A 25145-nucleotide genomic window follows, 5' to 3' on the forward strand; every position below is an offset into this window, starting at 1 on the left:
ACAGGCCCCCATACCTCCCGCCACCTGGACGGGGTGGGAGGGGGGAGGCCAGCGCCTCCTTGCTGGTCACCACAGGTGGGCTGTGCCCTCCCTGCCCACGGCCCCAGCACCAGGCATCCACACAGCCTCCTGCCCGGGCTTCCCAAAACTGGCCCCGAGGTTGTGGGGGCAGCGCCTGACTTTCCCGCCTGAGGTCACCTGTCTGGGTCCACACACCCTGCCTATCACTTTCTTAAACTCCCCTCAGAGAACCGTTCTGAGGCCGTCTTCTGCGGTGCGCGCCTGTAGGAAGGAGTGTGTGAGCGTGCACGAAAGTGACAGCGCCATACGTGTGCACTGAGCAGGACAGCTACAGCCAGGGCGTCTTGACAAACCCGGGATGCGACGGGGGCCCTCCCGACGCTGGGGTTGTTCTTGAGGTGTGGAGGGGAGGGAATGGCCTCCGTTTCCTCCTTGGGAGGGCTTAGCTCTGCTGCAGACCCTCCAGAGTCCTCCCGCGTCCCCACCACACTCCCCACAGCATCTGTCTCTACGCCGTTCCCGTAGGAAGGGCTGGAGGCTGACTGCAGCGTTTTCTCGCCCCAGCAGAGGCCCCCAGCCGGGACCCAGAGGCCCCCAGACTGGGGAGGGGGAGTAGATGGGAGAGGGGGCATCGGGGGCCTGTGCGGGGCAAGGGGGTGCTGGGCCTGCACTCACACTTCCGTCTGTCGGGTTGATGGTCTCATAGGTCTTGGCGCCCTCGGCGTCCACAAACGCGCCTCCGATGAAGAGCTGGTGGGGCATTCGGAGGGTCAGCTTGTTCACGGTCTTTTCCACCTGGGGACGAAGGGCCACAGGCCGGAGCTGCAGTGTAGATTCTTCGCGAACGGGCATCCTTGATGGGCACGACCCCACCAGAGACACAGGGACCACTCGCCCTGCCCCCCCCCCACCCCAAATACACAAGCAAGGGCCCGGCCTCCTCGGCCTCCTCGGCCTCCTCGTCGGATCCAGTCCTGCTGCCCAGGGAACTGTTGTGTGGGCAGAGGTGGCAGCTGAGTGATAAGAAGAGATGGAGGGCCAGACTCCACAGCTAGACTGCCCGGCTGGAGCCCCGGCTCTGCCACTGACCTTGGGCTGGTTGCATGGCCTCCACACACAGGAAGCGCCAGTGGGCAGACAGCACTTGCAGCCCCCAGATATGATGCGGCCCCCGCTCACTGCCCCTCGGGCCTGCAATCCCACGCTGAACGCGGAGGCTCTGGGATGCCACCCCTCCTTCCGCAGTCATTTGTCCACAACCCTAAGGCCAGCCTGGTGTCCACCCTGGTCACCCATACTTTCTTCATCAGCCCTTGTTCCAAAGCACCAGCCAGACAAACTATCACAAAGCTAATTCCCATAGGAGTTGGTAGTCTACAGAGATACCCCAGGGATGGTTTTTCCACAGTTCTTTAAAAAATAGATTTGCAGTTAGTTACTTCCTCATACTTCATATATACAAGTTGAATGTAGAGGATCATTTGTTTTCCTTATTGGGAGAACATTCCCAATCCCTTTCTCTCTCTCTCTCTCTCTCTTTTGTTTCAACCAACGGAATTTCACACAGGTGACTGGTTGCACAGGTGATGGAAGGGCTGAGAAGCCACGAGTCAAGCCAGAGGCTGACACCAGCAGGAAGCCGCTGCCATTGCTGGGAGGTGGTGGGGCCAGGACTAGGGGCGAGAGTCACATGGGGGTACAGGATGAGTTGGCAGGGCTGGAAGCCACGCCAGGAAACCCACCAAAGGAGAAAGGGGGTGGAGAGAGAAGCACACTGTAAAAGTCTCTCCTTAATACCCTGTCTCCTGTCTTGGGACCAAACTTGTCCCCTATACTGAGTCTTGGACAACAATTTCCTCTGTTGAGTTTGTCCTACCGCCTGGCATCTTTAGGCTATTTGGAATTACCAAGGGAAGCTTGGGTCACTAAAGCTTCTGGACATCCAGGCTTCCCCCAAGTGTCACTGTGGATCCACAGGTATGGGTGCCTGAGGGGTCTGCAGGCTGGGCCCACGTGGGGGGCCCAGGACTCACGTGGTCGATGACACCCAGGCCGGGCCCGCGCGGGGGTCCCAGGACTCACGTGGTCGAAGACACCCAGGCCGGGCCCGTGTTGGGGTCCCAGGACTCACGTAGTCGATGACGCACTTGCTCTCCTTGTGGTCCCCTCGCATCTTTCTCACTAACAGCTGGATGAAGTCCCCGAAGGTGGTTGCCATGTAGATGTCTTCATTTTCTAACTCCAGGCCGTCACACAGCTCCTTCACTTCCTCAACCAGTCTGGAGGGAAGATGGAAAAGCGAGGGCCTGGAGGAGGCCTGGCAGACCTGCCTGGTTCTAGCGGCAGAGGTGGTGGCTCATCTCAGCCCCCGAGGCGTGGGTGTCAGTCTAGAGTTAGGGTTAAAAGCCCAGTCCGTGGATTCAGAGGCTCTGGTTTCAAGTTCTGGCTCCACCACTTACGAATTTGTGACCTTGGGCAAGTGACAAATTGCTCTGAGCCTAGTTTCTTTGCCTGTAAAATTGGACCAATCATGGCTCCTCTACTATTTCCTGATGAGTAAATGAGACAATCCATGTGGTAATAATTAATAGAAGATTAATAATAATCATTGAAAGACAGTGTGAAAAGAATGAAAAGACGAGCTACAGATTGGGAGAAAATATTTCCAAATCACATACCTGATAGAAGACTCGGCTTCAGAATATGTAAATAATTCTTAAAATCAATTCTAAGAAAAAAATCCAAGTGAAAATAGGCAAAAGATCGACCAGATGCTTCACCAAGGAAGAAATATGGATGGCAAATAAGCATATGAAAAGATGCTCCACATCACTCGTCAGTAGGAAATGCAAACCAACCACAACGAGATTCGGCTCCGTACTTACCAGCATATCTAAACTTAAAAGCCTGACCATACCAACCACTGGTGAGGGTGCAGAGCACCTGAACCCTCGTACCCTGCTGGTGGGATTGCAAAACGGTACTTTGGAAGCCACTTTGCAAAGCACTTTGGCAGTTCCCTAAAAATTAAACATATACTTCCCAACATTTTTAGGTATTTACCCGAGAGAAATAAAAGCCCATTTATAGACACAAAATGGCAGAGCAAGAAGCTCCAAAAATCCGTCCCTCCACCTAAACAACTATTGAACAGGCAGGAATTGTCTGAATCAAATGCTTTGGAATTCTCGAGTCTGGTCGACACTTGCAGCTTCCAGGGGAGAACGTGGTGAAGAGCTGGGGTGTGGCAGTAACTTCCAGCCTTTCCACCCCCAGGGCAGGAGGCGGCAGTGGCAGCAGGTCACTCCTGCCGTGGCCTCCTGGAGGCGGGGTTTGGGGGGCAACGAGGACCTCATTCTCCACACATCTGGGTCGTGGGTTCCGAGCGCTGAGGCTGCTTTTGATCGCTGAGGGGCTGGCCCAAAGACTGGCCAATCCCATACATGCTTTGCATAGTGTGTATGACCACAGGGATAACAGAAGAGAAACTTCAATGATTACACACAACAAGGAATACACACCATGCAAAGAAAAGTTTGGAAAAGTCACAAATGGATGGCTCCAACGCTCAACAATCAAGATTTAACAACCTCCCCGGAGTGAGAGAATCAGATTCTCAGAACTGACATAGCATTACACTCAAAATGTCCAGTTTGGCAAAACATTGCAAAACGTACAAAGAAACAGGCCCATTTACAGGAAAAAAGAATTTGGAAGAAACCATCCCTAGGGATTATTATCAAAGACATTAAATCAACCATCTTAAATGTGTTCAATGACTTAAAGGAAAGTAGGAAAGTGATTATGAAAAAAATGAGAATATCAAGAAAGAGATAGAAATTATAATAATAATCCAAACAAATTCTCAAGCTGACAGATACAATAACTGAAATGAAACACTCACTAGAGGCTTCAAGAGCACATCTGAACAAGCAGACGAAAAGATCGTGAACTTGAAATAATCCAGTATGAGGAGTAGAAAGAGAAAAGAATGAATAAGAATGAAAATGAAAATGAGCCTCAGGGACCAGTGGAACATCATCATCAGATCATACTCATCATACCAGGTCCAGAGAAGAGATAGAACAGGACAGAGAAAATATTTGAAGAAATAATGCCCCCAAAGTTCCCAAATCTGAGGAAACACATGAATATACACATTCAAGAAGCTCAATGAACTCCAAGCGGGATAAACTCAAAGAGAATCACACCAAGACACGTGACAGTCAACCTGCTGAGACCCAAAGACAAGGATGGAATTTGGAAAGCAGCAAGAGAGAAGCTAATCACACACAAAGGATCCTCAATAAGATTACAACCTGATTCCCCCCCAAAACCCATGAAAGCCAGAAGGCAGTGGGATGGCATATTTAAAGTCCTGAAAGAAAAAAAGTGTCAACCAAGAATTCCATATGCATCAAAACTATCTTTCAAGAATGAAGGAGAAATTAAGACATTTCCAGATAAACAAAAGCTGAGGGAGTTCATTGCTAGTAAACTTGCCCTAAAGGGAGTCTTTCAGGCTGAAATGAAAGGACATTAAGCAGTAACTCAAAGCCATAAGGAAAAGTAAAGAACACTAGCAAAGGTAACTACGTAGGTAAATAGGAAAGCCAGTATTATTGTACTTTTGGTATGGTTCACAACTTCTCCCCTTTTACTATATTACATAATAGGCAAATCCATAAAACAAAAATTTAACATCTATATTAATGGGTATTCAATGTATAAAGATGTAATCTAGGATAATAACAATATAAAGGGGTGGGGTGACTATATATAGGATACGAGTGTTTATATTTTATTGAAATTAAGTTGGTATTATTCAAACTACATTGTTGTAAGTTAAAGATGTTAACTGTAATCTCCAAGGTAATTAAGAAATAGCTAAAAAAAAAAAAAGGGAATCAAAGTGGTATAGTACCAGAAAAAGGCAGTGATAGAGAAACTGAGGAACAAAAAAAGCATAAAAGACATACAGAAAACAGACAGACAGCAGAAGTAAATCCTTTATCAGTAATCTGGTTAAATGGAAATGGATTGAACTCTCCTATTAAAAACATAGGTTTTAAGACTGGATAAAAACAGCATCCATCCATATACCACAAGAGATTCACTTTAGATGAAAATATGCAAAAAGGCTGAAAGTAAAAGGATAGTAAAGGTATTCCATGCAAATAATAATCAAAAGAGAGCTGGGGTAGCCATACTCTTATTAGACAAGATAGATTTTAAATCAAAAACTGTCAAGAAAAAAAGGACGTTGTACAATGGTTAAAGGGTCAATTTACCAGGAAGATATAACAATTGTAAGCATGTGTGCACCCAACATCAGGCCACCTAAATGTACAAAACAAATAGTAAGATAACTGAAGGGAGAAATAGCATCACAAAAAATCCATGAGATTTCAATACCTCACTTTCAATAATGCATAGAATATCCAAGCAGAAGATCAACAGGCAAACAGGGGACTTAACTCTGTGGATGAAACGGACCTAACACACATACACAGAATATTCCACCCAGCAGCACGGCACAAATTCTTCTCAAGGACAGATCACAGGTTAGGTCACAAAACAAGTCTTAACAAATTTAAGAAGACTGAAATCATACCAAGCATCTTTTCTATCCACAATGGTAGACACTAGAAATCAAAAACTGGAGGAAAACTAAATTCAAAAAAATGCAGATACTAAACAACACACGCATGAACAACAACCAATGGGCCAAAGAAATCAAACGGGAAAACAAAAACTATCTTGAGACAAATGAAAGAGGAAACACAACATACCAAAACTTATAGGACACAGAGAAAGAGTTCTTAAAGGGAAGTGTATGGTGATCAATGTCTGTATTAAGAAAAAAAATCTCAAATAAGCAACCTAATTTTATACCTCAAGGAATCAGAACAAGAAGAACAAACTAAGCCAAAAGGTAACAGAGGAAAGGAAATAACAAAGATCAGAGTGGAAATAAATAAAATAGAAACCAGGGGGGAAAAAAACAATAGAAAACATCAACAAAACTAAGAGTTGGCTTTTTGAAAAGATAAAAAAAGGAGACAAACCTTTAGGTAGAATGAGGAAAAAGAGAAGACTAAAACAAAAAAATTAGATGAAAGAGGAGACAATACAACGGATACCACACGGATAAAAAGGATCATAAGAGACTCCTGTGAACAATTACACATCAACAAATTGAATGAAACAGAAGAAATGGACAAATTCCAAGAAACACACAACCTACCAACACTGAATCATAAAGAAACAGACAATCTGAACAGACCAATAACAAGTAAGGAGACTGAATTGTTGGTCGAAAACCTCCCAACAAAGAAAAGCCCAGGACTTTGGGTGGGATTCACCAGGGAAAACCTGGTGAATCTCACCCAACATTTAAAAAGAATTAATACCAATCCTTTTCAAACTCTTCCAAAAAAACGGAAGGGGAGGAAACACTCCCAAACTCACTTTACGAGGTCGGCGTTACCCTGATACCTGAGCCAGATAGTGACATCAGAAGAAACAAAACTACAAGCTAATATCCCTGATGAATACAGATGCAAAATTATCCTTCTCTTTATATAAATTAGAACTTATTACCACTGTTAAAGGGCAAGAGGGGCACTTCACATGAAGTTGAAGACTGGGTGACCTGATCTGTGGTGACGGATCATCCCTGGGGGCCGCCGACTGGGAAGGGGCAGGAGGGATCCCCTGGAGTGAGGCTGGGGCCCATGTCTTCATCAAGGTGTAGCTTGTGAGATACGATACATATCACATAATATATATATTATACATGTGCTATAACGTGTGCGTTACACATGTTAAATCAAAGCTACCAAACTGTTTTCTCAAGATCCATGCACCTCACTGCACGTAAAGTCACTCCTAAAATTTAAAAAGACTTATGGGACTCCCCTGGCGGTCCAGTGGTTAAGACTTTGCCTTAAAATGTAGAGGGTGTGGGTTGGATCCCTGGTTGGGGAGCTAAGATCCCACATGCCTCCCAGCCAAAAAACCAAAACGTAAAACAGAAGCAATATTGTAACAAATTCAATAAAGACTTAAAAAAAAATTAACAACTATCCTTTTCAAAAAATAAAATGAAATAGAAAGAGTTGCAATCGTGATTCCCTGACTGCCCGTGCTCCAGCCCAACGTGCCCACCTGTACCAGGCCCGACCTGCCTGGTCCCTCCCCACACATGCTGGCTTTCACGGGGGTGTTGGGCTTGTGGCAGTTTTAAAAGAGCCACACAGGGCTTCCCTGGTGGCGCAGGGCTTAAGAATCTGCCAGCCAATGCAGGCGACACGGGTTTGAACCCTGGTCCGGGAAGATCCCACATGCCGCGGAGCAACTAAGCCCGTGAGCCACAAATACTGAGCCTGCACTCTAGAGCTCGCGAGCCACAATTACTGAGCCCGCGTGCCACAACTACTGAAGCCCACAAGCCTAGAGCCCGTGCTCTGCAACAAGAGAAGGCACCGCAATGAGAAGCCCACGCACCACAACGAAGAGTAGCCCCCGCTCGCCGCAACTAGAGAAAGCCCGCACGCAGCAACGAAGACCCAACGCAGCCAAAACTAAATAAATAAATTTACTTTTAAAAAGTAAATAAATAAAAAAATAAAAAATAAAAGAGCCGCACATTGTTTGATCTTCCTCCCATGGGGGTGGGTCTCAGTCCCGCCCCTGCCCTTGAATCTGGGTGGGCTTGTGGCCACTGAGACCAGTCAGGGCAGTGGTCCGCACCTGTCTGCTTGCTGGCCTCACGTTTGCAGAGCCGGGAGCCGCCAGCTAGACGTCCAAGTCCCAGAGTGGCCGCTCTGGGTCCACGACACAGCCTGGGGGAGGACACGCCTGCCCAGCTGTCCCAGCTCCCGCTGGTCCACTCCTGGTGGGCCCGAGGCCTGCACACGTGAGTCCCTTCTGGATCCTTGACCCGCATGGTTTCCTGCCACTCCGTTTTAGGGTGACTCCTGACCCAGAGACACCTGGGACACCACCCCCACTCCAGGCCTTACCTGACGACGTCCACCGACGCGGCCCCCGACTTGAAGAAGTCAGTGGAGTCTTCCACCTCCAGGACGTTGGGGAGAATCCGTTTCCAGGCACCCTGGAAAGCAGGAGCGGTGAGCACGCGGCTCCCGGGGCCCGGGCACGAGCGGCGGGGGTGGGAACAGCCCCGGGTGCGTGCGCACTGCCCGGCGCCAGGCTGGCCCGTCCACTCCGCTCTCTGGCGCTCCCGGTGCCTCACGGTACTGGGGTGATAGCCTCCCTGGGGAAGCAGGAGCCCAGGCTACTGTCCGCACACCCACCTCACCCTGACTGCAGCTTCGCAGGGGTCCCCACGCTGGTCCAGGGGTGGCGGGAGGGCGGATGTGCCGGAGCTGCTCCCGAGACCCGCCCCCCGCCAGCCCCACCTGGAGGGTTGCCCGGGGTGGGCGTCCCCGCATGACACTGTGCGTGGGTGCTGCCACGTGGAAGGGAGAGCAAAGCGGGGGGTGGTTCTGTGAGTGAACGGGGCCACCGAGGGGGCTCGGGAGCCCTGGGTCTCGTCCTCACAGACAGGCTAGCTGGCTCTGTGCCCCTCTGCCCCGGGCCTGTGGAGGGCAGTGGTTCCTGCCCCTGGCCTCGTGGACGAGCGTGGACAGGGCAGTGAGAGCCGAGTGGGCAGCGCAGGAGGGCCATCCTATGGGTCACGACGGGACACAACGGGACGACTGCTCGCTGGGCAGCTCCCAGCCGGGCCTTTCAGGGCAGGAGCCGGGAGGCCCACACTCAGGCCGGGCTCCAGGCTGTGGCCCAACCAGGACCAGCCCCCAGTGACCCCCAGGCTGACCCTCCCTGGCCTCTCTCAGGAGGCTGCCCTGGATTTGCTCCCGCCCCCCATCCTCCTGGGGACCATCAGCAGCCGCCCCGAGCCATCCCCGCCCCACACAACTGCGCCTTCTCCCCGGGCCTCCACCCAGGCTCTCACCCTCTGGTGACATGCTTCCTTGAACCCCCAGCTCACACTTACTCCTGGGCATCCTTCAAGGTCAACTGCTAAATCACCTCTTGCCCAAAACCTTCATTGACTGCAGCGCTCGCTCAGCCTGGGGCCAGCAGTCACTGTCGCTGTGTGGGCGCTGCACGCCGGCCCTCCTGGGGTGTGTGGAACCCGAGCGGCCGCATGGCCTCGTCCAGACCCCAGCTCGGCCCCTGACAAGCCGTCAGATGCAGGCAGCCTCCCCTGCCTCGGTCTCCTCATCGGGGCAAGGGGCTGGGGGCAGCCCTGGGAGCATCCCCGGAGTGAGGCTGGCAGAGCTTGGGGTGCGGGAGCCCATGAGGCCTCTGCTGCACAGCTGGAACTCAGTTTAGAGTAACCCGGACACTCTAGAAGCACCTGCTTTTCTTATGACTGTTGGGCTCACGGCCAGCGGTACTGAGGTCCTAACAGCTGCCACTAAGCTGTTACCTCTTCTGCCACCAGCCTCAGCCATCCCGGTACCACTCGGCCACGAGCTCCAGAAGGCAGTCTGTCCAGCTGGCCCCGTAACCCCAGGGCAGGCTCAGGCCCAGGGCCAGAGCAATTGCTCCAACAATACTTTTTGAATGAATCGGCTTTTTTTTTTTTAATAGACATTCAGAAGGTTCAACCTCCACCTGAGGAAGTGCTCGGTGCCCCCGGACCGGCAGGCTCCCCCGCCCCCCCTTGCTGGGTCCTGCGTCTGCACTGGTCACGAGCACCCGGTCGCCCCACGGCCGCCGCCTGGCCCTCCGCGGCTCCCCGGCTCTCAGGGCCTCGGCATCTGCTGTGCCTGCCGTCTCTCTCCACTTGGGTCTCAGCACAAACCACCTCCCCACCCAGGGTGGCCTTCCCCAAACTCCCTTCTGCAGCATCCCCGGCCTCCAGGCACCTCGTTCCCATCACCGTTACTGCCCTCTGAGCACATCTCCCGTCGGAAATTATTTTATTCCCTTGCCTGGTCGTTCGCTGGCTCTCTTCCCTGTGAGAAGGGACACACGTGACAGCAGAGACACTGCTGACCATCACACCCCTAGTGTCTGGACGTGTATCTCAAATAAGCAAACCCACGACCGAATGACTGAACAGCTGAAAATCCATCCAGCGCCCTCTGAGCGACACAGCTAAACACCCTCAAAACCACGCCTTCCAGGGAGAGGGCGGTGGAGCAGAGAGCAGGAGGGGCGGTCCTGGGAAGTGGCCGATGCCTGGACTCCAGGTGGGGGCGACACCGGGCCTCCGAGAGGGCAGCGGTGTCCAGCGGCACACGGGCGGGGTGGTCCAGAGTCCAGGGCGGCCGACTGTGACACCTGTGCTGGTGACCACGTGGGGGTCTCCCTCTCGGGAAGCCTTTCCGGAAGGTTCCGGCGCACATGCCCTACGGCAGGACAGCTGGGTCCTTCAGCTATTCTATCTGCCCACTGTTGACAGTGTGTCCCCAGAGGAGTCGGACCCAGCAGCCGAATCCTAGGTCCCAGTGGCACAGGAAGGAGGGGCAGGGGGCATCAGGAAGCCCTGTGACAGGACAGGACCAACACTGTGCCCGGGGCCAGGACATACGTCCTTAGAGGGTGTGCACAGCCCGACCCCGGGGGGTGCGATTTGCGAAACGCACCTGCGGTGCACGACCTGCCCCACCAGACGGTAGCCCCGCAGGTGTCTCTTACCCGCACAGCCTCCGCCGTGACCAGGTCCTCCTCCGTCAGCTCGAGGCCAGTGCTGTCTGCTCCCCTGAAGAACTGTGAGGCTGGGATCATCTTGCCATCCTCCAGCTGGATGTTCTTCACCAGCAGCTGCAAAAGGAAGGCTGTCAGGACCCGAGGCTGCCCGAGCGGTGGGCACAGGCTCGTCTCCATCCTCCCCAGAGGCAGGCCCGGGAGCCCAGATCGGGCAAGGAGGCTGCTGCCGTAGGGACTCGCTCGAGCTCTTTCCCTGCCATCCACCCCACCATGCTCTCAAGCTCGAAAACCTGTAATGGTTGGGTTACGCTATAAAACTGATGCCTACTCGTTAGACTAAAGTCATTCAAGCACTACCTTGAAAGTCAGTGGAGAAAACAACGAATCACCCAAGAGCCCAGCTTCCAGAAACTCCCTAGAAACCTGGCACAGGTCATCAGGTGCCCCTCGGGGCCGAGAAGCAGGTGAGCTCACGGCAGAGGCCGCGTCTGTCGGGTAACAGTGGTCTGTGAACACGGCACCTTCTGCACACACCGGACGGAACCAGCGCCGGGTCCCCGGCCGACTGCCCACCCCTGCGGTCTTCCAAAGATGCGCTGGAGCTTTCTGGAGCTAAAGCCTAGCCAGGCCCCAGCTGGAAGTTCCTGAGAGACGCTCAACCAAGGGTCTCCGCGAAGGCTGCTTCTTTACTTTGCTGGCCTCACGGATTCAGGGAGGACTTGGCGCAACCCCTCCTCTTTCCTCCGCCTGCCGTTAGGGGTCTACACCTGCACCCTTCTCCTTGACCGCTGTTGGTGGGTGAGCACGGTCACGGTCATGCAGAGAAGCCCAGGGGCTGCGCCTCGCTGCCCCTCACCCTGCCCCAGTGGGGGCGGAAACCCAGGCCTGAGTGACGTGAGGGTGCGGGGGCATAGTCGGCAGAAGCAATTCACAGTGCAGAGCCTGCCCGGGGGGCAGAAGGAGGCTGTACAGCTCCAGACCTGTATCTTTGCTGAGTGTTCTCCTCTCCCCTGGCCGCTTCCCTCGATAACTCACAAGCACTAGCACTCCGTTTCAGATCTGCTTTGGGAACACGACCCAGGACAGATACGTGGCGTCTGAAGGCATCGACCACGGATGCCTGAAACACCCAATCACTGTAGATTGCAGGCAGCCTCGGGCCAGCAGGGTGGGCACCCAGCGTGAGCTCACGCCCGTCCGAGCAAAGCTGCTCCACACCCACCTGGCCTGTACGTGCCACCGCTACCAAGTGTTCAACATCCACAGTGTTTGCTGAAATTCCCAAAAGTGCTTGAAGACCCCTGCCTGTCCTCCTTCTTCTCTGCCCCTGGTACCTTAAGGCCCAGATCTGCCCACCGCTGCGTGGGGTGAGCGCTAAGGCAGAGTATCACGGCTGAGCGGTGGGCCTCAGAGCCAGAGAGCTAGGGCTGGACTCCCAGCTCTGCCACAGGCTAGCCTGGGTGAAGATGGGCAGGTGATTTAACCTCTTTGCTTCAGTTTTCTACTCGGTAAAATGGGTATAGTGCTGATACACGTCTCATACGGTTGTTGGGAAAACTAAATTAAATCATCCAACTGTTTTAGAACAGTGCCTGGCACGCGGGCATGCTATAAATATTTAGTTGCATAAATCGTAGCTGTCACTCTGAGCTGCACTCCTCTAAGGTGAGTCAGAGCATGTTATGTGCCCGGTGTGGCTTCCTTGTTCAAAGAGAAGGAAACTGAGGCACAGAGGTCCAGTGACCATGCCCTGGGCACCCGGACTCCAGTTCTGGGCTCCCCGGAGAGGGCCTCCCCAACTCTGACACCCACCCAGGGCACCCAGCTTGGGTAGGGGCACCTGGGCAGGAAGAGCCCAGGGCCAGCCTTCCCAGGATAGAGAAGAAGTAGGCCGACCCAGCAGTCGAGGGTCTTCCCTCCTAGAGCCTGTGGTCTCCTTTTCCCCTGTTTTCTCCAGAAAAGCCTGGAGTCTCCCTGTGGGGCCTGAGCCCCCGGACAGGCGTGTGTGGCCCTGAGCCTACAGTACGGACAGGGGACCCACAGCAGCAACGTTACCATTCGGTCGTCATTCCCGAAGAGGATCAGTCCTGCTTCGGTGACCACCCCTGGCCGATGGGCTCCGGGGATGGGCAAAGTTTCTCCCTCGGGCACCAGGCCTTCAGTGCTCAGCGTCGAGCCGAAAAACGTCAGCTTCTGTTGAGGACAGGAAAACCAGAAGGTGCTGGTTGAGAGAGGCCCACCGTGGCGGACCAGGAGGGGCTGAGGGGGGCTGGGAAATCACGGGGTGGGGGTGAGGGTCAGGGCACAAATGGGGGCACAGACGAGACCTGGAGAAGGCACTGAGGCCTCGGAGGGGCCCTATGTCACCTCACATTGGCCCGTGACCTCCGACCCGGGGGGGACAGACAGCGGCAGGAGGTCTGCGGCAGCATCACCGGGTGAGGGTGCTGCCTGGGGACACCACCAAGCCCTGGCTACTGTGCAAAGGGTCTGGTGGCGGCGCAGGCAGCAGAGACCCCGGACGGTCTGGCAGCCAGCCTGTGAGCAGGGGTTGGGACGGCCGGGGGCTTCCTGGAGGACAGGGCTGCCCTCGACGGGGCTCGGCCAAAGGGCCCCACCCCTGGGGGCAAAGGCAAGTCAGGGCTGGGCCTGGGGTCTCTGAGAGCTGCTCAAATCAAACACAAATGTGGACCAGACTTGAAAAGTCCCTGAGCAGACAAAACCAGTTCAGTCACACGAGCAGAGCTTAATTTAGCTTATTTTGCAAGTTGGTCAAGACCAACTTGACCTTAGTCACGTCTTGCTTGTGTCTCTGGAAATCGTAAGCAAAATTTGAACTGTTCCTCAAAATTGACATGAAGGAACCGTTAGCCAAATCCCTACCACTTGAGAAAATTCTTGTTATAACCAGTCCCTGCCTCCTCAATTCACAAGCTCACCAACAGACCACGTGTGGTCTGAGGGCTCCCGGTTCCGGAACTGACTTTTCCGTGTGTGCACAATAAACTTACTTAGCAGTACTTCGCCGATTCATCGGTTTTACTTCTGCTATTTCGGAACTTTTGACAGCCCGGGGCTGAGAGTCGAACAACCAGCACAGCTCGACCCCAGAGCTGCCGCTGGGCCTGGCGGCCTTGCTCCGTGCCGGCCGCTCTCCTTCAGCCACGGGTCCTGAGGGAGAGGCCGAGGGGGCGGGGGGCACCTGGCCGGGGTTGGGGGTCTGGGCAATGGCTATGTACCGCTTAGCTCAGCCACATTCTGATAGATATGCAGCCGGGGGACACACATGGAGCACAGCCCGTCCCGGCCACGCAGGGACACACCTGCCCACAGGCCTCCGTCCAGGCGCCCGGCACCTTGTCGTTCCCGCGGATCCAGTTATGAATGGCCTCTGCGGGCTGCTCCCAGTTGATCTGCGGGGCAGGACGCGTGTGCTCAGCGGTCCCTCCCCGCTCCCTGACCATCTGGGCAACACCTCTGGCCTCCCCTCCTGCCCTGATGACCCTGACACTGGGTGGAGCCCTGGGCACGGGCTGGGAAGTCTGGCTTCCTCTCGACTCCAGTCCGAGGCCCAGAGCTGGGCTGGGCCTCCCCCTGGCAACCCGGCTCTGGGTGCGCGTGGACCCTCAGTCTTTCACGGGATGTGAACTCCAGGATGGCTTGGGGGAGATAATGTTCTGTGGTCAAGATGTCCAAGGCCCTACGCAAAGTGCAGGCCTGTCCCCCCCCATCCCTCCCCACCGGCAGCTTCTCCTCACTTACAGGGCTCACACAGATCCCGATAGAGCACCCCGCGAGCCCTGAGCACAGCTACAGCCCATGGGCCCACCTAGGCTCCCGACCTGCGACAGCCCCGAGGAGCTGAATTCCCTCTGGTGTCTCATCTCAGAGATGAGGAGCCAGCACCACGGCTGATTCTTACACCCTCCCCACCAACCAGCTCTTCTCCCTGAGGGCCCCGCCTACCTCTTCCTAAGGAGGAACCGGGAAGAACCCAAACAGACCCTGTTCCCTGCCTGTCCAGGTGCCACTTGAGCCTAGCTCATGCTTCCTGCACTGGGGCTGCTCTTTCTTCTGGCCTTAAACAGGTACGTCCTGGCCGCCCGTTTTCCCCAGCCCGGGCACAGGCAGGCTTGGGTGGGCAGAGCCCTGGCACTCACCTGGGCTGTTTCCTTCTTCTGAATCCCCTCGTAGGTGGCCCCGTCCTCAGGCTGAGGGAGCCTGGGGGCTCTGCCCTCAGCGATCAGCTTCACGGCCTGAACCTGGGGAGACACGGGTTGGTTGGTGTCCCCAACATTAGGGCCCCCCAACTCCCAGACCCTGGGTTCACACTGAGTCTGGACCAGGCCACTCACTGAACAGACCCACCTGGCACCACGCGGGCACGTGACGGGCACCCACGGAATGGGTGCCGTAGGGACAGGTAAAATTAGCTCGAATCTACTTCCAGTCTGAGCAATGAGTGCAAGACCCCGCCCTCTCTCTCACACAAGGCCCTAGAAGATCATGTAAGCTAAAGCCCTCTACGGGTGTAACACACACCAATGTCCACGTTTTTGTCTAAAACCTTCCCTGTCTCTTAGGGAGAATGGCTCCTGGACCGCGTGATGGGTTTGGAGGTCCCTAATAAGTTAAGCAGTTTCTCTGCTCCAGGAAAGAGGAAGGTTGTGGAGAAGAAGTCAGGGTGGTAGGGGAGGAGAGCCAAGGCGCTGGGCCCGGAGGGAGGGAAGGTGGTGGTGGGAGCCCCCGGAGACCCAAGGCTGAGAAGCCAGGAGAGCTCAGAAGCGTCTAAGGCAGGACTGCCCAGGGGGAGCTTCCCTGGTGATGGACGTGTTCCACGTCAGCCCCGTGTGGTTTCTGGGGACCTAAAATGTAGCCAGTGAGCCTGATGACCTCGATCTTTAACTACAAGTCATTTAAATTAATTTAATAACCACCCGTGACTAGCGACTGCCCGCCGGACGCCGCCCTGAAGGATGCTCTTGGTTGTTTTCTGCAGGATGAGCAAGATGACCCCTTCCTGCCTCTCACGTCAAACCTCCAGCAGGTCTCCCTGCTCACTCCTGTGAACAGGTGGATCCAAGGCCGCATAATGGGGCCCAGGGCTGGGGGCGCAGCCACTGCTGTGCTATGGAGACGTCCCCATCTGACTCCTGTCCTGGCCGGCCTCCCCCGCTGGACACACCGCCTCTACAGGGCCTGCACAACCAGCTCTGACATCAGCCTTTTGGGTCGGCCCTCCTCCTCCTGCGGGAATTCAGTGCAGTGACCATACCTGGGCCAGCCTTGGCCAGAAGCCCCCAAGACCAGAACATGTGACAGAGGCTGCCAATCAGAGCACTCCCCCATGCCGGCCAGTGATTGGCTCGGGGTCATCACATGACCTAAATCGGCCAATCAGAGTCTCCTCTGATTTTTTATTCATAAATTCTAGGGGAAAAAAGATTTCTCTTCCCCTAGAATCAAGAGGTGTAAAACTTGAGCCACCAGTGACTACTTTTCCTCCGATTTAAGGGCAACCTGAGGATGAAGCTAATCAAACGGAGGAAAGTAGAATCAGGGTGAAGAAACAGAAAGACAGAATCCCGTGGCAGGCCTTAAGCCTCTGGATTCAGCCAGGCTTGATGGCACCTGCCTGGAGTCTTCTATCTTAAATGAGCCAAAAGTGTCCCTTTTTGGCTAAAGCTTGTTGAGTTGTTCTGACAGTTGTAAGCAAGAGTCCTGCCTTATACAATATTATATGTCCTAATCCTACCTCTGAAACCCTGAAGTGAGAGTTCTCCCCCTCCAGAATCCTGGCCAGCTCAGGCCAGCAGGCTGGAGCTGGGCGGGGTGGGGTGGGGGTGCCAGCAGGGGAGGCCCTGGGGGCAGCCTTACCATCCCTTTAACGCCTTCGGGGAAGAGGAAGCGGCTGTACAGCGTGCTCACAGTGTCGTCCGGGAAGATCTCACACTCCTTCTGGAGCAGAAGGTCCCCAGTGTCCAGACCATCGTCTGCCCAAAAGATGGTAAACCCCCCCTTCTTGTCTCCATGGATGAGGGTCCTAGAGGGCAGAGGAGTGGAACCTGAGTCCGGAAGGAAGGACCACGGAGAAGGAGGCCCTGGGAGCTGCCCCTGTGACTGTCGCCGCCCTGCAGCACACCCCCATCTCCCCAGGGGAGGACCGAAGAAGGAAAATGGTGTTTACTGATGCCGACTGTGTGCCAGGTATTGTGCTAAAAGCCTTAATGCCCCGTGTAACTTTATCCTCCCCACTGGTGTAACAGCATCGCATGCCCCTTTTACAGATAAGGAGACTAAGGCCCAGAGAAGTGAGGAGACATGACTGGAGGTCAGGGAGGCTGAATCCTAATCAGAGCAGTCTGACTACAAACCCGCTCTCTTCTCCAGCTCAGATGCCTCCCCTTCCTGACTGCTCCTCTGAACAGCTCCACCCTCCAGATACATACATCACCTCTCGTCTCAGACTACCTTGTTCAGGTGATTCTTTCCTCCATCTCTATCTCTTTCCAAGTGGGGGGCTGCTGAGAGCACCGGTAGCCAGTGGGGGTTAGAGCAGGCCTCAGAGAGCCCCCCAGCCCACTCTGCCCCGGCAACCCCGCTGCAGGACGGGAACACTTTGCGGTTCACTGTGGGAATGCGGGGTGCACGGCGCTGCCTGACCCCAGTTCTTGCTCAGGGATCGTGCTGCGATCCACTGCGTGGACGCCGTCTGGCAGCACGCACAGGCACCGCGTGACACCTGCTCCTCAGCCGCAGAGAAAAGCTCCGGGCTGAGGGACGGGGACGATTCAGGCAGGTGGGGTGGCTGGGCCCTGGCTCACCAGTTGATAGCCGAGGCCCCCCGGTGCCGGGGGAGCAGACTCGGGTGGTAGATGATGGAGCCGTGGCGGGGGGCGCTGATGATCTCCGTGGGGATGAGCTGGCTACAGAAGGGCAGCACGTTGAGCTCGGCTCCCAGGGCCTGGTACGTCGCCACCACGTTGGGCAGAGCCTGTCCCCTTGCCCGCCAGCGGGGGAACTTGAACACTGGCACTCCATCCTCGTCGGCCTTCAGGCCTGCGGGACAGCGGGTGAGAAACCGCTCCCCACTGCCGCACCCACTCCGACTCGGCACCTCTGCCTGCCCCGCGGGGTGGCTCCCGCACCTCCTCCCCAAGCCTGTCCCCCCAACTTCCCCCACTGCCCAGCCGGGCTGCCCTGGGCAGCCCAGAGGGGACGGCGCCGGCCAAGGCCCAGGTCTCAGGAGCTGCTGCGCCAGGACTGACCTCTGCTGACCGCCTCCCTCTCCCAGACGCCTGCCTGACCCCTGGCCTCTTTAGCTGCCCGGAGCAGGGCGCCCTCCCCGCGGGTCTGATGCACAGTCCGCAAGTCCCCAAGTTCTAGAATGCAGGTTCCTGCCTCTGCCTGCCCCACTGCCCCTCGGAGGTGGCGCTGCCCCTGCAGTCACCAGCCGTTTCCTCCGAGCTCCCCTCTGCCTGCCCCTCAGCCCCTGTCCAGCACTTCCCAGCCCTCGGTTCTCTGGTACACACCTGGCTGATATGTGGCCCTGGCTGACCTGACACATTATCGGTCCCTCTGCCTCTGTGCCCTGGGTTCAGGGACGTGGGTCAACGTGAGCAGACCGGACCATGCTTGCAAAAGTTGTCCCCACTGTGACCAGGGACATCTGCTGGACATCTGAGGTCAGGTCAAGAAGCAGCCCCAGCCAGGCTCAGAGCTGCTGTCAGGGGTCCCCGAGTGGCTACGGGCAGGACTCAGGCTGTGCTACGGGTTGCGGTGGGCTCAGATCTGGAGCCGAGGCCTGGCTGGCATGGGGGCAGCCTGCACTCTCCATCTGGGGAGACTCTCTATTCCTAATGCACCAAGCCCTGGGGCCTGGCAGCCCCGCGAGACCCCCTTCCTCATCCGGCCCCACATTCTGAATCCATCAGGCCTGAGAAGGACCAGGGAGGGGCCTGAAGGTCTGTTCATCGAGCTGAGGGCCCTGCTTCCTGCTGCGCTGCTGAGGTGCCCTCAGGAACTTGTTAGAAATGTGACTCCCAAGTCCCTCCCATCCCTCTGAGCAGAAACTCTGGGGCCGGGGCCGGGGGCAGTGTCGGGGCCTCAACACTCTGCTCAACAGGTGCCCCCCGAGACGCGGTGCAGGGCACGCTCAAGTCTGAGAACGCTGGCCGCGGTGACTCCCGCCTGGGGGCCTTTTCAGAGCATGGGTGCCGCGGTCTGGGGAGCCCAGAGTGGTCAGACTGAAGGGCCCTGGGAGCAGGCCAGGCTTCTCCACGGCCCTTCTCCAGGACACAAGCCCCACCCTGCAGTCCACTTGGCTCCAGAAAAGCCCAGCGGCCAATTGGCACCTGAGCAGGATCCGGGGTGGACCATGAGAGGCCGCTTCTGTCCGGGGAAGCCCACAGCCCCACACAAGACCCCGCAGGCTCTGCTCCCACCACGGCCCACGGGGCAGCCCCTCTCCGTGCTCCTGGGCCACCACTCACCTAGGGGGTCCGCCTTCCCATCCTTGTCCGGCACAGTGAACACGCCCACGACCTCATGACCCTCCTCCCTCAGGTGGCAGTAAACTTCCTGGCCAAACAGGCTCTGTCCGATCACTGCGATCTTCATGGCAGCGGGGCTGGGGCGGGAGGACCTGGGAAAGGAATACGACCTCAGCGTCAGACAGGGCTCGCTGGCCCAAGGGGGCAGCCCACCCGCCCCCGCCCCAACCCCTCGGCCCAGCTCTGGGCTCCCTGGGCCGCCGGCCACTGCGGGGAGGCGGCCGCACGAGGAACAAAGGAAGAGGTCCTGAACGGTGGCCTGTAGATACCGCAGCGTGAGTCGCATGCGAGCGCAGCCTCGGGGACTCCCCCCTGGAACCTCCAACATGGCATGGGGCGCTGCGTGTGGTGTCTTCCCAGGCGTCTCTGAGCATGTTTCTGTAACTAACCAGTCCTGTGACCTCGGTCAAGTCACATAAGCTTCAGTTTCCTCACTTGTTGATGAGAAAGATGCTCCTCAAATGCTTCCAGCCTGCAGGCCAGGCTCTCCCTGGGCAGGAAGCAGCAATGGGCCTGGACTTTGGCTGCATAGAGACAGATGCCCAGTGGACGGGCCGAGGACGGAATGTGTGGTGGGAGGTGCGACGGGTGCCACTGGGCTGCATGGGGAGACGCGCGGCTGGACCAAAGTTTGCTCATTCATTCACCATGCTCATATCCGTAAAACCTATTATCTACTTGATACGTTTCTTTAAATTATCTATCTACAAAAATATACATTTTTGGAGAAAATTTTATTGAAGTATTACATGCTTCGGACATACAGAAAAGTGTACAAACCGTAAGTATGTAGCTCAATGAATTTTCACAAACTGAACACACCAGTATAATCAGCGCTCAGATAAAGAAACACTCCAGAAGCCCATTTAGATAACAGAGACATGGGTGGACTCCATTTACATAAATGGAATCACACCACGTGATGTTCTGTGGATCGTTTCCCCCCAGCACTGTGCATGTAGCTGTGCTGTGTCCATTCTCATTGCTCCACAGTGTTTCCCTGTGAGTGTAAATAAATACGCTCACATATCCATCCTACTGTGGGTGGACATTTGGGTAGTTTCCAGCTTGAAGCTATTACCAAGACGGATGTGATACAGATTCTGGCACATGGTTCTTACTGAATACAAGAATACACTTCCATTGGGTGAGTACCTGGGAGTGGAATTCCTGGGTCCCAGGTGTGAAAATGTTCAGCCTTACCAGCCTCTGCCAGTTTTCCAAAGTGGTTTTACCGATTTCCACGTGCTTTGCGTTGCAGCCTCCTATCTGTTCATTTCACTATCCCGCTGACAGGGACTGGAGCTATCCTGCTGGGGTTTCACTGGCAATTCCCTGATGGCTGATGAAGGTGAGCACCTTTTCCTACGTTTATCAGCCACTTGGATTTCTTTCTGTCTGTTTCTTCCACTGGGTGATCTTTTCCTTACTGATTTTGTAGGAGGTTTTTGTTTGCTTGGTATTGTTTCATTTTGTTTTTAAATAATCTAGACTATGAGTCCTTTGTCAGATATATTTACGGAAAACATCTTCTCCAGTTCTGTGGCTGGACTCTTTACTCTGTGGTGCCTTTGGATGAACACAATTTCTTAAACTCAATACAGTACACTGCATCAAAATCTCCCTTCATGCTTAGTGGGCTTTCTATTCTGTTTAAGAAATCTTTGCTTCCTCCAAGTTCCTAGAGATGTTCTCTTCGCCTTCTAAAATCTTTACTGTTTGACAGAGGAGCAAAGGCAACACAACGGAGCAAAGATGGTCTTTTCAACAAATGATGCTGGAACAACTGGACGTGCACATGCAAAAGATGAATCTAGACACACACCTTACACACTTCACAAAAATTAACTCAGAATGCACCACAGATGTAAATGTAAGATGCAAAAGTATAAAACTCCTAGAAGATAGCACAGGAGAAAACCTAGATGACTTTGAGTATCCGGTGACTTTTTAGCTACAACACCAAAGGCACGATTTAAGAAAGAAAAAAATAAGCTGGACATCGTCAAGATTAAACAGTCTGCAAAAGACACTGTCAAATGAATGAGAATGGTGGTCCTCTGTGTGTGTGGTATGTGTGTGTGGTGTGTGTGTGTGGTGTGTGTGATATGTGTGTGAGGGTGGTCTGTATGTGTGTGGCGTGTGTGTGTATGGTGTGTATGGTACGTGTGTGTGTGTGGTATGTGTGTCTGTGGTGTGTGTGTGTGGTGTGTATGGTATATGTGTGGTGTGTATGGTACATGTGTGTGTATGGTATGTATGGTACGTGTGTGTGTGGTGTGTGTGTGTGGTGTGTATGGTATGTGTGTGGTGTGTATGGTGTGTATGTGTGTGTGTGTGGTATGTATGTATGTGCACGTGTGTACTGGCAGAGAAAAAGCCTGGAGGGACTCACACAGAAATATTAAAAGTCACCAGGTAGGGTTTTGGGGTTTGGAAGTCTTCTGATGATGGTAATTCTCTTTTTCTTTCCAAAATGTTTTATTTTTATTTTTATTTTTTTATTGAGCGTATATTACTTGTGGAAAAATAAAGGGGACAAAGAAGATCCCTTTGGAAGCTGGGAGGCAGGGTCAGGGAAGCCACCTGTGGAGCTGGCGGGGCAGGAGCCCTGGGCAGGGACAGCCCACCTTGGGCTTTGGCGCCAGGTAAGTCAGGTGGGGGAGCGCAGAGGCCACGAGGGCCTCCCGCCCGGTTGGCGCCCTCGGTGCCCTCCTCCCGGGGACGCTGTGGGGCTGAGGTGGCAGCAGGGGGACCGTCGGGCTCCCCAGGCCCCCCGCCCCAGCCCAGCGGCCAGTCCCTGCCCGGTGGGTGGGCCCCCTGCTCCGAGCACACTGAATTCCGTCTCCGGTACCTGAGGGAGATTCCAGCTCCCCTAGGCAGGTGGCAGGTGAAGGGCCTGGACAGATGCGCCGAGGGCCCGGGCTCTGAGTACACGCAGTTAGCGCAACCCCCAAACCAGGTCGTGGGGCGGGGCTGGGGCTCTGGGGTCCCAGATCCCGCCGGCGCAAGAAGGATGGTGGCGCGGGCGGGGCGGGGGGGGGCGGGGGCAGAGGGGGCGGGGGGGGGTGGAGGGCTGGAGCTCTCCAATCACAAGAGGTCCTCGTTCCCGGCCCCCAGATCTGGCCAATCAGGGGGGACCATTCCCCATTCCGAAAATGGGGTGAGGGACTTGGGGGGGGCAGGCGGCGCAGCGGGGCAGGACCATCTAGTCACCTTCGGTTCGTCTCTTTCCCTCTCCGGCCTCAGTTTCCTTTTCTGTAAGCGGGGCTGATAACGCCCACCCAGGCCGCCCCGCCCTCCCCCACGCCACCGCGGCGCGATCCTCCACAGGCCCTGCCCCGCACCGCGGTCCTGCAGCCAGATGACCCCCCGCCAGGCTGGAGCCTCGGCTGCCCCCGGGGGAGCCCTGACTCGCATCCCGGCGGCCAGGCTCGCGCGCCCCCAGGCGCCTCCGCCGGGGGACCTGAGCCCAGAGCCCCCGGAGCCCCCGGAGCCGCGAGCGGCGGCGGCCTCCCTCCCTGGGGCGCCGGGGAGCGGGACTCACCACGCACGGGAGGAGCGCAGGCGTCGCTGGCCAGAGCGGACCTCTGAGTCCGGGTCCGGGCAGGGGACAGAGCTGGCGCGGGCCCGGCCTGGGCGGTGGGGAGGTGGGGCCGGCCCCTGCCAGTCCCGGAGCCCCGGCCAAGGCCAGAGCCCGGGAGGGGAGGGGCCGGGGCGGGCGGAAAGTCCCGCCGGGTGGGGGGTGGGGGGGAGACGGCGCTCCCGGGCTGCGACCCCTCCCGGATTCACAGGGCTTTGCAAAGGCCCCGTCGTAGTGAGCACCCGCAGGGCTGACGGGATAAGGGGAAAGTGGCCAGGCGGGTAACTTCACTCACTGGCTCAGGAACTCTCCACGTGCTGTCAAGGTCTTGCTCCGGGAAACCCACCCGTACTTCAGGAGGCTCCTACTTCAAAGTCACATCTTAAGGGAAGCTTCCCCTAACCCCCGCTAGGAAAGACCCCCTCGTCACATGACCACAGAAGGGCTTCAGTGTTCCTTCAGGCACCCTCTCAGCCGCAGGTTTATCACTGCTTTCGGGATTATCTGACTGGCTCCCCCACTGGAACACGACGTCAAAGACGGTCTCAGTCGCAGGAATTCCCCAGCACCTGGTGTAGTGCCTTGTGTTTAGTAGGTGTTCAATAACACTTGTGGAATAAATGGCTGAACGTGAGGAGCCTGGGGTGGGAAAGTTGTGTGAGAACGTTGAAGCTGGAATAGAGAACGAAGAGTGACAGGTGACACTGAAAGAATGGCTGGGAGATCGGACACCCCAAAAAGGTGTTAGGAAATCAGAGAAGAACCCATAGTCTTAGGGGGTGTGCAGAGAGGAGGGGAGTTTAAGCAGCAAGTTTGGCAGCACTGCCGCCTGCAGTAACATGGAAAGCAGAAAATGTGCCAGGGGACCTGGGCTGTCCAGCTAGGGCAATTTCCAGGCAGAATGTTGAAGGTGCCTCCTGACTTCTTCTTGCTGCTTATACTAAAATGTGAGAGAAGACAGATAAGCCAAAGGAGGACTGCTAAATAAAAAGGAACCAGAACTTGCTGGTTTTCAAATTTCCTAGCTTCTCTGGATGTCAAGTGATGCTAAAATTAACACACAACTCCCAGGTGAAGGGAGACATGAGGCATGGCCATGGCAGGAAAAGAGGGTCTAAAGATGAAGCCCAGTGTATGCTGTAAGATCCTTTGTTAAGTTCTCAAAAAGGTCAAAAGTGGCACCTCGGAGTATTCGGTTCAACAGCAGGACTTCCGGGAAGCTTAAAAGTTGTCATTCAGGGCTTCCCTGGTGGCGCAGTGGTTAAGAATTCGCCTGCCAGTGCAGGGGACGCGGGTTCAAGCCCTGGTCTGGGAAGATCCCACATGCCGCGGAGCAACTAAGCCCGTGCGCCACAACTACTGAGCCTGCGCTCTAGAGCCCACGAGCCACAACTACTGAGCCTGTGCGCCACAACTACTGAAGCCCGTGTGTCTAGAACCCGTGCTCTGCAACAAGAGAAGCCACTGCAACGAGAAGCCCACGCACCTCAACGAAGAGTAGTCCCCGCTCGACACAACTAGAGAAAGCCCGCACGTGGCAACAAAGACCCAACACAGACAAAAAATAAATAAATAAAATAAATTAAAAAAAAAAAAAAGTTGTCATTCAGCAGAAGCCCAAGGTAGAGAAGGGTGTATCTCAAAGAGGTTGAGTGGGTTTGCCAGCTGATCAAAGGACTGAACCTCAATAAGGTTCATAGAAGACACACTTGGTTTTTAAAAGAATTATATTGGCAAAAGCTTGGACTGAAAGTATCAGAGACAGTGCAAAATGAAAAGAGACCTCTGGAACTCCCCTCCCCCAGCCCCAAATTCTTCTGGCAGGAAGCAGCCTGAGAAACCACACAGGTGCAAACATAGGGTACCTTTTATGGAGATGAAAGGATGGCTTGCAGAGCAGAATGAAGAGTCCAGAGGTGGAACCAAGAGCACGAGGACACGCTTTCAGGCCAGAATCAGACCGAGTCCTAACGAAGGCGCTGCCAGCATCTGCCCAGGGGATTTCAGGACCGTGTGGCTGAGTGACACCTGTGCGCCTCCCGGTCCTGTCCCCTTCGAGTGCCTGTGGTGGTCACGCTGTGCCTGTCCCACTGCTGTGTGCTGGGTGTGGGCGGGGGTTGGGAGTGCAGACAACTGGTCCTTGAATTCACAGGTGTTCAGACTGAGAGCCACTGTACGCCAGGAGCTACCCTGGGGAAGATACGCCCAAGGAGCCTCCTCCACATCAGAACCAGGTTCAGACGCAGACCCTGGACTTTGAGCCCATCCTGCTGTGGCTGGGGTTTGGGGAGTGTGTA

At 55.3% G+C, this 25145-nt stretch overlaps 1 protein-coding gene across 3 annotated transcripts in view; it reads right to left on the reverse strand.

Moving 5' to 3' along the window:
- The window catches only part of ALDH1L1 (aldehyde dehydrogenase 1 family member L1), a 45569-nt gene extending 22594 nt beyond the window's left edge, over positions 1–22975 (reverse strand). The window contains exons 1-11 of one of the 3 annotated variants that reach the window (XM_061197388.1): positions 22820–22975; positions 19206–19357; positions 17538–17772; positions 16591–16756; positions 14874–14975; positions 14037–14126; positions 12769–12906; positions 10702–10827; positions 8049–8140; positions 2153–2300; positions 697–816 (exon numbers count right to left, since the gene is read on the reverse strand). In XM_061197388.1, the coding sequence (XP_061053371.1) occupies positions 697–816; positions 2153–2300; positions 8049–8140; positions 10702–10827; positions 12769–12906; positions 14037–14126; positions 14874–14975; positions 16591–16756; positions 17538–17772; positions 19206–19332 (1344 nt within the window). In that variant the 5' untranslated portion in view covers positions 19333–19357; positions 22820–22975. Of the gene's footprint in view, positions 1–696; positions 817–2152; positions 2301–8048; positions 8141–10701; positions 10828–12768; positions 12907–14036; positions 14127–14873; positions 14976–16590; positions 16757–17537; positions 17773–19205; positions 19358–22812 lie in introns of all 3 variants that reach the window. The other 2 variants (XM_061197387.1, XM_061197389.1) reach the window with 2 other exon arrangements.
- Between the last annotated feature and the right edge of the window lie 2170 nt (positions 22976–25145).

Source organism: Eubalaena glacialis, chromosome 7 (genome assembly GCF_028564815.1).
Source record: "Eubalaena glacialis isolate mEubGla1 chromosome 7, mEubGla1.1.hap2.+ XY, whole genome shotgun sequence".
Classification (NCBI taxonomy): Eukaryota; Metazoa; Chordata; class Mammalia; order Artiodactyla; family Balaenidae; genus Eubalaena; species Eubalaena glacialis.